Here is a 12,038-nt window from a genome sequence, read left to right as displayed (position 1 = left end):
GGGAAGATTTTGAAGTAGGAGTGACTGGGGGCGCCTACATATGACAAAGAGGTAACTGGGATGGATGCCACTCCTCTCCTCCTCTTTCTGCTTGTGGTGCAGATCAGAAATGGCAGGACCTAATTCAAGAATGGGTGAAATTGCAGGTGAAGTGCTGTGTTTCATACATTGCATATCAAGCCTGATAGGAGGATTTAAGCTGCAGCAATCACTGAAAGAAAGAATCATCTTTACCAAAAAAAAATGCAAGCAACTTGAGTCATGTTGTGTATAGCTCAATACTAATTATGTTTGCTTCTTTGTTTTTGCTTGTCTTTAGAGCATCAAATCTGTTGGTAGAGCACAGTCCAGTCGGGAGCGGTGCCTACAGGTCCGTGAGTGAGTGGCTGGAAGCCATCAAAATGGGCCGATACACAGAAATCTTCATGGAGAATGGATACAGTTCAATGGATGCAGTGGCTCAGGTGACCCTAGAGTGAGTAGTGTCCAGATCATTTTCACCTCATTTCATGGAATTGCAAAGGGAGGAGAGAGGAGAAAGACAAAGCATTCAAAAATATGCAAGGATGAGTTTGCAGAAAGGGAAAACATCATCCTGTGTTTGCAGTCAGCAGTTTCCCTTATAGCATCTCTATTGATAAATTCAGGCAAGATTAAAATGTACAATCACTACATTGACAGCCAGTACTTTGTCTCCTTTAGTCACAGAAATTAATGCATGAGTTTCTGTAATTGCTAGGCCATTCTCTTGACACAATAGCAGTTGATTATTTGGAGTTACCAGGAAAATAAACCCACCCTCTACCTTACTAGTAAATGTATAGATGCTAGAGTCCCTGCTGAGACATCCTGGCTTCACAGCAGATGAGCTGGTTTCACGGCTGATCTGGATATAACCAAGTGAACAGTGAAGCCCAGTAAGGTGTGGAAATGGTATTCAGCATTTACAGAAAGAGATAAGAGCTGATGCCAATGCAAGAGCATCAGCAACCCACAGCTCTAGAGGACAGGCTTCCTGAATGAGATCCATTCTTCTGAATGTGCCCATGGTTTTTGTACCAGTGTGACTGCAGTTGAGGCAACAGCCTTCAAATAACTTGGTAAATGTCTCAGGGCTGCTAATTTGCTGAGCTCCACCTTTGATTGCCTGCCTTGCTTGTATAATTATGTCAGTACTTTCCTGCTGCTGCCTGTGCTGTCTCAAACTCAAAGCCTGCCTTTCTAGCTGGGTTAATTCAAGCTTAGTTAACTGTAGGCATTAAGGCAAAATGGGAAAAATTGTACGCTGCTTTGGAGGAAGTTGTGTCTCCTCTGACCACATGCAGATTGTCACTGCACATACAGAATTGCTTCTGAGGATTAAGAATAAACCAAGAAAAATCCCCCCATCCCACAGAACTGCAGCATTTCCTCCTGTCTGCTACAGTGCTTGCTGTGGAACTCACTGTACAGCACAGGAGTGTGATTCAGGTCGGTGACATCTCCAAGGAGTTCAGATTTCCATTACATACATGGAGGGAGTGGAGGAGCATATGTGCTCTCACTTTGATTTTATTCTCTCCACTCACATCATCAATATTTGCCCCTTACACCTGGACTCATCCCGTCTTTTTTCAGCCATTCACATGAAAACCCTGATCTAGGGATGAAGTCCTCTCCAGCAACTGTCTGGGAAATCAGGGTGCATGGATTCTTACCTGGATCGTCTTCTGAGCTCCTGAGACCCCTACATGTTGTTTCCCAGCCTTGTCCTGGAAATATGTGTCATGTTACTTGGGCTTTTGAGGACTCCACACTTTAGACTGATAATCTACAAACATTGACCAAGGAAGAAGGAAGGCATCCATCCCAGACTGGTCATAGTCCACATAGCAGAAATAGCTAGCCAGAGGCTGAGTGGGAAGAAAGGGGATAGGATGAAGCAGTAATTTATGAGAAAACTGAAACATTGGAGCATTCCCCTCCACAGTACCACCCCAATCTGATAACCAAAGCAACTTCTGGTAGAAAATGCCAGTTGTCTAAAATCCATCACAGATTTATTGCTGTGTGGCTTAATTAGTCATATCAAAGAAGAAAATCAGGCTTTTAGCTTTGGAATTTTCTGAAGTTTCAAGAGCTCTACACGAAATGCTCAGAAGTAAAATGGTTTTGTTTGGGTCACAGAATATGTCGACTTGAAACCCAACTTAGTGGGTGTTTTCAACTGCAAATTAGAAGTTTACTTACTTGTGTAACTCTAAACAATCTTACTATCCCTCCTACACCATCTTAGCATCCCATGCTGCTGACAAAAGGATTTCTAACCTCCAAATTCCTAAAGTGCAACATTTCCAATTATGAAATAAGATCCTCAATTTGACTTTAAAATGTAACTATTTCCCTATGTTTACTCTTTGGTATTCCAGAAATTTCAAAAATGTTCCCAAAAATATTTCCAGGTGATGCAAAAAGAGCTTTAAAATTAACCAGATGTCAATGAACCCAGAAACCTATTACCTGCACAGTTCTAGCCAGAAAGGCAAGTTGGTTTGAAAGTCTTTAAATAAGATTATAGCTGCCAAAGATGCTCTGACTCTCACCAGCTGCAAACCTCCTTGAAGGCCCCTCACCAGGTCCTAGGATGTCCTCTATAGCACAAATGTTATCCTACTGGTCCCAGTCTGAGCTGCTCAGCTTCAGCTTTCTTCTGAGCTTTTAGAACAGCAGAGCAGTGCAAAGGAGCTGATACTTGGCAGCCTGGGGGAGCTTTTGGGTTTGTTTTTTTTTCTAACTTGAAGGAGACATTTTCATTGAAAAAAGAGAAACCATCATAGCAGCTTAAGAGGAAAAGTGTCATTTACTGAAGTCCCGAACTCAGGCTGATGTAAACTGGCAGATTACCCTTAAAAAATAAAGTAAGGGAGAAAAATGACTCCTGGTGGGCTCAGCTGAGACTCTCATGGGTTCTCCAGAAAATAAACACCAGAACATGCAAAGTTATTTAAAGGTTGATATACTGAAAGGGGTTGGTTTTCTGGAGGTTTTAATTTTTTTAATCCCTGTAAAAGGAAGCAACAAAACATTTTGTACTCTACAAAGGAGAATTCAGATTTAATGTTCCTTGTCATTTTTAATAGAGGCAACTGTTCTGTATATTCCAGAGCTGGGACTTGGGGGGATCAGGTGAAAAGATGATCTGAACATCTGAAAGTAGCTTGCTTTCCCCAAATGACATCAGTTAAACAGTCTTTACAATTTAAGAGATTGCCTTCAAATACCACCCAAAATGGTGCTCACCAAATTCAAACCGTACAGGAGACAGATGTAGAAATTAGGTAGATAACTGCTGCCAGAAAAAGCAGGAAAAAAACATATGATAACTATCAAGAATTTCTAAAATCTGCTGAAAAAAACTACAAGTGCTGTAGGAGGAGCTGGCTATAACACTGACAGGACTGGTAATTATGGGTGCCCAGCTTGTGACTTCTTTATAGGATCTGGTTGAGGTAGTTAATGTTCAGCTTTTTTTTTTTTAATACCTCTCTCCCCTGGCATGAAAAGCAAAATCCTGATTACTATTCTAGTTCTTTCAAACTGAAGGCTTGATGCATTTATTCCAGAAAAGAGTAGTATTAGTGACAAATTTCTGAAAGCAAAAGATTAAAAATCTTAAGATCGATGAATATCACCCCAAGTCCTAAGCTCTGCCTACTTAAGCAAAGACCTGAAAATGTATGTTTTCAAACAAAGAATGATTTCTACATTTAGCTCTAATTCTTGCAAAGGGATGAATCATCTTGTGAAAAGTGGAGCCTCACCCTCCACCCTCTCTTTCCAACTGGATATCAGACTTGAAAGGAACCTTTCCAGTGGACCAGACCTGCTCTTTAAACTTGTGGACCACCTAGTGACTTTGAGTGTGTCTGGAGCTCTTTCAATCCACTGCAAGAATAACTTTACCAGGACAATATTCAAGAATAGGTAGATCCATGGCATGAGTTTCAGTCTGACCCTTAACTGGACCAATTACTAACCACGTGGACTACATATTTTCACCTTTTGAAAGATCTGTACTCACTGAATCTCAGGACACCCTGTTGTTTGTTATTAGATGAAGAGCTCTGAATATTTGTAATAATATGTGTTGTGTTCCTTTGCATTGTATATATTTTTCTTCTAAAATAAAATAAATTATTTATTAAAAGTTATACTGGATGAAGAACATTTAAGAGTTCACCTGCTCTAGATGCTTATGCTTAACCTGAAATCTCTGTCCTGGGATTGTTATGCTGTATCTGCTTCTGAACAAATTCTCATCTTGTAATCAAGTAGAATGGGAATTATGAGTAAGAGCAGATGAACTCTTAAAACAAAATTTTTAAGTCCTCATTTCATGCAAATGTCCCTAGCAAGCAGATTCCTCTCTCTTTAGCATCGTCTGAAGGTCTTTGAGGTTCTTCTTGTTTACCCACATTCAGGCTGACAACCAACTAACTCCGTGAGAATTCCCTGTCTGCATGAGCAACTGTAGTTGCACCACATGCAGAACAGTGGTGAGATCTGCCCTGGATGGGAGATGAAATACAAAATACCTGTGGTAGGCTGACAGCTGCTGACCACAGAGATCTTTCAGGACTGTGGCCCTTTCGCCTGTATGACTAAACCAGCTGGTGAGGGGGCTGTGGCATGTGGCAATCCAGTCCTAGTCTACACTGCGTTTGGCAAACTGGTCCATGGTGTATAAGTAGTTATATTTGTAAATAAAATGTTTTAAATCTATTTCCTATAACATGGAGACTGTGAATTCAACCCCTGCAAATGGAGGCTATTTCAGGGAAGGGGATACTGTGTTGTCACTGGTGTGTTGCAGCTGGGCTTCCATGCAAGGCAGTGGTAAGAGAGCAGCATACATGCAGCTGTTTACAGGCTGCTTGGGATGAACTGACACCAATTTTCCCCTTTATTTCCTTGGCTTTTTGGTCAAGTTAGGTAAGCCTTTTAATACCTTGTTGACAACTGATTCAAATTCCCTGCCTGCTTTCATTTCCAGCCCTGCGTGAATGAAAGAAGTGAAAAGATAAACTTCCTCCCTAAATAAGAATAAAAGTTGTCTCATGGCTGGGAAGGCCAAGTATTTTGAAGCAGGGAGACCACCCAGCACATGGGTGCATAAATCTCCACTGCAGAGTCACACACAAAACACCAGGGGTCAGGTGACTTCGATGGCAAGGAAGTGGATCCTGATTGCAGGTGTTGTTTGCCTGTGGGTCTCAGTTGTGCTTTTTCCTGCAGGGAATGCACATTTTTATTGTAAAGCCCCAGTGGATGTCTGCACACATCTCCTCTGCAGAGCTGAGCACAGTGAAATGTCCACTTGGCCGCAGTAAAATAAGCCAGGCAGCTTTGGACTGGAGCTTAAAGGCAGTTGTTTTTGCAGTCCTTTGGCACAAGAGTTGTTGGGGTTTTCCTGTCTCCAAAGGAGCTGGTTTGTGCACCAAATTCTGTTCAAAATTGTCTTCTACCTTACACTGCTTTAAGTCCTTCAGCACTGGATGCATGGGAACATGCAATGTGCTGTAAGTCATTCTTGAAACATCAGAATTAAAGCTCCTACATTCTCTAAGCAGTTTTTAGAAAGTTTTGTTGTTGTCTGCTATGTGCAAGGTGGCTTTTGAATAAAGCTGCTGATTTTTATACTTGGTGAGCATCTGGTAGAGGAGCTGTGTCTTCTGGTTCATCATTGCTGAGGTGAAAGACCCCACAGTAGTGTTTTTCCTCTCTCTGAGGAGTCCCCCATGCTTTTGGCTGGTGGCTTCACATTTGAGAGGATTTAATATAAAGAAAAAAAAATACTGACTGGATCCTCTGGAGAGAAGTTAATGTATTGAAACCAGAAATTCTTTTTCCTTCTTTCTCCCTTGTAAATCAATGAGACAGTCCTCAAGGATATTGAGTTAAGGGGATACTATATGGGGGACAAAAAGGCTATATAGTGAACTGGGTCTGAGATTTATTGGACTGATGAGGCTGTGTGTGAAAGGGCAAGATATGCATCCTTTTCTCTGAGTTTCCGGCTGTTTTCTTCCGGCATAACGTGAAATTATACATCTATGAAATATATGGTACTGGATTTTCAAAAGAGCTCAGCTTGCACTTTAGATACCTGGAAAAAAAAAGGCTGATTTTTCAAAATGTGCCAGCAGAGCAGGACTCAGCAGGGGGAGGATGGATGTTGTCTCTTTTAAAAATCAGGTCCTATACTGTGTTGGTTTTGGGGTTTGGTTTGTTTTTTGGTTTTGGTGGTTTTTTTAATCTCTGGTGTGAACTCCCAACTGTGCTGTGTACATAAAATAAATTGCATGTAACAATAGCATTATTTCATTTTCCTTCATTATTAAGATGGCTTGATGAACTAGTTTCACAATTCAGTGGAGGCAGAAATGAAAGCATGTCCCCCTGAGAAGGTAGACACCTTTTTCAGGTGCTGCAGCCTTTTCTCTGCCAGGCAAGGAGCACTGCTGATGTGTCTCATTGACCTCCTTTGCTCTGTGCCCCCTATGTTATGATTTCCCTTTGCATCATCAAGAAGCATTGCTGAAAAAGGGTACATTAATGAAATTATGTGTTTAGCCCAAAGTAAAAAATTTGATATTTTCCAAATCAAAAGGCAGAAAACATGACAGTCCTTGGAGAAGTACAAATATAGCTTTTGGCTTCAACTAGTTTATGTGTTAATGTATTAGCCTTCACTCAAGACTGCTTTTTATTCAAAGCAGCGTTCACCTGCAATTTGTGGACATGGATGGTTGGCTGTACTTGCACAGGAGTTTCTATGCAGAATGTGAAGCTGCTGAGAGAGACACACATGGGTAGCTCATGTGAAAATGTTTTGGTGTTCCTTGCACCTGTTCACCCGCAGTCCAGCACACAGCCCTATTGTGAACTGTAGGCCAGGATTGCAATTATGTCTCAGGTGATGGTTGGGCTCCCAGGTGTTGCTGGGGATTCCCAGTCTTTGCATGAATGTGGCAGCATGGTTTCCAAAAGGAAGCTGTCACATCTCAGTGCCTTTTGCTGGAGAACTTTCTCCTAAAAGACTTGCACACAGGGTGTCTGCAGCTTGGGGATTCACAAGTGTATCAGCAGGACCGTAGGGCACAATGCAGAAACTTCCTTAATTCATTCCAGTCTGGAGGTAGAAAGTGAGGGACTGATACTTTCATAGTGGAAGTCTTCAGACAAAACAGCACATCTCTTATATTCAACCTGCTTCTCTAACAGATTCTGTATCTTGTGCTGGAAACATATATGTAACTGTCTTGATATTTCTGCTGAGCTTTTATTCCTACAATTTCTTTGTTAACACTTTTCTACCCAATAAGAAATCTCTACAATTACACTCTACCATAACTGATGGCGTTACCTGGCTTTAGAGGTGTCATTGAATCTGATAACCCAACATCCTGCTGTGATATCTCCAGGAGATGATTTGTCCCACTCCTGTCTTTGGATGGGATAAATTGTACCCTGGTGCTATTCATGTACCTCTTTTATGCCATTCACATGAATCACATGAAAGTGATTACTTTCATCTATACACCTGAATTTTGGAGGATGGAGTTGATGACAATGTTTCCTCCTGATCCTGTCTTTTACATTAACTGTCTTATTTTACAGCTTTCCTGTAATGGTAGCCCAGTAGGCAGAATCAACACAAATGCCCTTGGCTTCTAGAACTCACCTCCCCAAAGCAAAACCAAATGTGGGTTTATGGGAAGATTTGCAAAGACCCAAAGGGGAGCTGTTTCGTAATTCTTGTTGACTTTAAGGAGTCATTGGGATGGTGGCCATGCTCAAGGCTTTTGCCATTTGTGTTTATTTGGCTTTCCCTCATCTGAAGAGGAAGAAAGCGCAGGTTGACTATGGTTACTGCACTGCAAAGAGAGAGAAAGGACAGCAACACACACAGACCTCTTTTGGGGAAAAAAGGCCAACCTTATTGTACGGACATCCCGTATTTAAAGTGTGTTACGTGCAGCTAGGACAGGACAGTAGTTCACTGGACGATTGGGACAAACATCCCCTGGGACAGCATGTCCGGATGTCCCATGGGAAAGACACCAGGTGTTAATCTTTATTATGAATTCCCTTCTGTTTTTCACCAAGTTATCACTCTGGGAGACTACCTCCCTTGACTGAAGCTGTAGTCAGCTTGTCAGCCTGGGAATGGACCTGAGAGACAGAAGAAATCCAGGCCTGAGAGGAATTGCCAAGCTGCAATTTCCTAGCTCTTTAAATGTGTGTGTCCACAGTTGACCTCACTCCTCACTGCTCATATCCAAGATCAAATACCAGCCTCTCCCATGAGAAGAGGAAACAGCAGCATGGGCTTTCTTACATGGCTTTTCTCTTGGAAATAGGACTTTACACACCTAGCAGAATCCTTGGCCAGAGATGATGCTAACAGTTTGCTGTCTGGCCTTTCTCCTTGGCCAGCAAGGTGATCTCATTCAAATCACATCACTTCTCTGAGATACTGTCAGCCATTTAAAAAAAAAAAAAAAAAAAAAAAAAAAAAATTCACAAATGGGGAAAATAAAATGTGCCAATTTGGCTCTGAGAGCTGCCAGTGATAACAGGTAGGCACTGGCAGCAGCAGCAGTGCATGCAGTGCGTGGTATGCATGGTGACGTGTGCCTAAGAGGTCCATGGAACCAACGTCTGTTTTCTCCCACAGGGATTTGAGACGTCTGGGCGTGACACTTGTTGGTCACCAGAAGAAGATAATGAACAGCCTTCAAGACATGAAGGTCCCGTTGGTGAATGGGATGGTGCCGTTGTAACACAGTTTTTAAAGTTGTTTCCTCAAGTGGGTCGGTCCTGCACTTTGTACTCTAGCCCTGAGATTTATTTTGACTAAAAAAACAACCAAGAAAAGATAAAAAGGGAAATTCAGTGGTTTCTATAACTGGAGGACATTGGCCTCTGCTGCAGCATTTCTAAAGCAGTGTTTGACTAAAGTTTTGCTCTTCTTCCTATTTGTGTCCTCATTTTCATGAAGTCAATGTAAGATGCATGGAACATGGAAATGAATCTGATGTACATGAGGTTAACCAGTCTCTTAAGCTTCAGAAGTGATGACAAGCCTTCCACCACATGTTGTCTGTACATGGGAGGTACATATATCTATAGCACCTTTATATACTGAACTACAGCAGCACGTGGTAATGCTTCCAAGGACTGACTTGAATTGAGGATTTTTGTGGCCATTCATGGACTCTCAATAGCTGCAGTTTGCTGAAGTTAACTTTGAGTCTTACTTGTCTACAGAAGTGTATTGAAGAGCAATATGATTAGATGATTTCTCGATAAATATTTTGTTTTGTAAATTAAAAGAAAAAAAATGCTGTTACACAGCATTAAGTTATAGAGACTAGCCTATAAATATGTCGCTTGCTCCATGGCAAATACAATATAGGGTGTATATTTTGTTTTCCTCCTTCTGTGTTACCAAGTTCTTTTTATTTGCTCTTTGGGGAGGATAATAGATGATGAAGATGTATATACTGTACAGTTTGTTACGCATCAGGTACAAGATTGGGGCTCTTTCTTTGGTTTGTTCCATCTTTCCTCCCTCTTTTATCAGTCTCACTTTCATGTTACCCCTGTGCTTCTTTGTATTTTTGCTGCAGTTTGGTTTGAGCAACACATAGAGGCTTCAGGAGTTTTGATTATGGGTTGAGAACATCCAGAAGAAGAGAAGTAAAATATCTGGTTCTTGATAGCCTCCAGTAACAACGTGGCATCAGTTTTTCTGTGTGGCCAAAGACAGCATAAGATTGCCTTTCCATAGATGCTTTAGCCCAGTAGCTGTTGCGAGTGCAGCCATCTCCTCTGTTCCAGGAGAGAAAGCACGAGGTGGTTTTAGCTGGATGGAAGGAATTTTGTTGTTCCTTTTCTGATGTGGCTTAAGTCCTGAGGCACAGTGTAGAAATGAGCCTGTGGCCATCCAGTGTGGAGATTTTGTAGTATTTCTCCCATAGTGGTGGGAGTGGGATTATTTTTAGAACAGTACTGTCCCAAGCTGTCTCTTGGCATTCTAGGTTTGCTGTGGACCTGTCCACTTTGTGACAGAGCACAGAGGGGAGGGAAGAGCAGAGTAGCCCAACGTGGTCACAGCGATGGCATCCTGAGGGCAAGGAAATGCCATTTGTTTGGGGCTAGCACACCTCAGATCAGGACTTTGTTGTAGCTAGAGTTCAGTGCATCCATTAAAGCCCATGACTGGTATTTTTAGAGGGGCCTGAGGGCAACCCAATCCCCTGGGAATCACACCAAGAAATATTTTGGGGTTTTCCTCCACTTTTTATTGTAGATAGATTAAACAGCACAGTTAATTTGGTATACATAGTTTGGGCTTTTATTTTGTGAAGACTTTGATAAGGATTTTAAATCAACTCAGTGGATTGCAAGGGTTTCTTGTTTCTGTAAATGTATTGCATCCTTGGAGTTTGGGTAGCATCTTGTGGCATCCTTCCTTAGCAATAACATCAATATATGGAGTTGCTATAGCTTCCTTTATCCCAGTGCTGCAGAGCCAAGCCCAAAGAGCTCAAACTGCCAAAAGGAGGCCTGTGTCCATGTCTTGCAGAAACAGGTGTTGCAAGGCACCTGAAGCTGTTTAAAAGTCTTTCTTTCATTTCTCCCAGCCTTTGGGTGAGATTTGATACACAGAATGGCTTTTTTTTTAAGAAGCGAAGCATCTAGAAGAGGCTGAATGTTTTATTTGCCTGTTCTGAAATGGCCCCCTCTGCCTCTGTAAGCGGCTGCTGAGTTCCTCAGGATCAGGAGAAATAGGAGGGAAAGAAGCCACAGCAAGGCCTAACAAATCTTGATAGCGTCGTTTCTCATCCTATTGTTTCATTCTGGCAGCCACTGGACCAGAAAAGAGGAAGAGGGTATCAAGACATAACAATTTCAGCACAGAAAAGAGATTTGTCAAATAATAAATAAGATTATTAGAGCTGTCAGCAGAAGAGTCTTGAGATTATTTGTGCCTCCCTGTCTGCAACACTTGGGAAAATACATGTAGGAAGACAGAAACAACTCATTTCATCAGGAGGAATCATTTGTTTGCCTGCATCCATTGGTGGCACTGAGATGCTATTAGCAAATATGTAGCACTTTCTGCCCATCATCTCCACTCATTCCTTTCCTGTTGACTCTGGGGGAGGAGCTGAATTTGGTCTTTTTTTTCATGGGCTCTTAAAAGCAAAATCCCCTTTTCATCATTCGTATTGCTGGGATACTACCAGATGCTGGAGTTACCTTCAAAATGATGAACCAGTGGAAAACAAAACTGTTTTTAAGCCAGACTGCATTTGTAAATAGGGCACCTCTTCTTGCTTTCTCCAATAAATAAATAAATAACCTTTTCTATTTATTTCAAGTGCTATTCTTGCTACAGATCTCTGTATTAATAGACTTTATCTTTGGGCTAAAAATAAAACAAAACCTTTTTTTAATGTATAGGGTCCAGAGGTTACAGCTTCTATATCCAGGAGCAAATTCCAGAGATAAAGGAGGTTTTCAGCTCCTGTCTAAGAACTGCAAGAACTTTGTGTGTTGGGCGTGATTATGTGTGTTGGCGTGCAGCAGAACAAAATGACAGCAACATTTGGCTGGTTATGTTCCTGGAACGGGCTGTAGGTAGGTTTCCTGCCCATGGTAGGTCCAAGTGCTTTGCTTTTCCAGTTCGCTACAGCTGCAGCTGAGCCAACAGATTCTGGTTTTTCCAGTACATTTTGCTGATAATTGAGATGGAGGTATTTCAAAGGATCCAAAAGGTGGAAAGGCTTTTTTTGATACAGTTTTTCATTTTGGGAGAAGGAAGTGTCCCCAAGAATGGCTTGTGTAGACTGACGCCCTTTCATTGTGTAGCTACCACTTGGAAAAACTACTTTAGCATTAAAAAGGAAGACTGATATAAAAGGGGAAAATTAGTTTAAAATTTTCTTTATTCCTCCTATTTGTTAATAGGGAGAAGTATAAAAAAT

At 41.6% G+C, this 12,038-nt stretch overlaps 1 protein-coding gene across 19 annotated transcripts in view; it reads left to right on the top strand.

Moving 5' to 3' along the window:
- EPHA5 (EPH receptor A5) overlaps window positions 1-11,425 on the top strand; it is a 200,144-nt gene extending 188,719 nt beyond the window's left edge. For 12 of the 19 annotated variants that reach the window (XM_088163773.1, XM_088163775.1, XM_088163787.1 and 9 more), the window contains 2 exons: window positions 320-475; window positions 8,720-11,425. In XM_088163773.1, the coding sequence (XP_088019899.1) occupies window positions 320-475; window positions 8,720-8,825 (262 nt within the window). In that variant the 3' untranslated portion in view covers window positions 8,826-11,425. Of the gene's footprint in view, window positions 1-319; window positions 480-3,750; window positions 6,353-8,719 lie in introns of those variants that run through there. The other 7 variants (XM_088163786.1, XM_088163778.1, XM_088163776.1 and 4 more) reach the window with 4 other exon arrangements.
- Window positions 11,426-12,038: the final 613 nt, after the last annotated feature.

This window comes from Sturnus vulgaris, chromosome 4 (assembly GCF_052056855.1).
Source record: "Sturnus vulgaris isolate bStuVul1 chromosome 4, bStuVul1.hap1, whole genome shotgun sequence".
Classification (NCBI taxonomy): domain Eukaryota; kingdom Metazoa; phylum Chordata; class Aves; order Passeriformes; family Sturnidae; genus Sturnus; species Sturnus vulgaris.
This window is presented reverse-complemented; position numbering and strand designations above follow the sequence as displayed.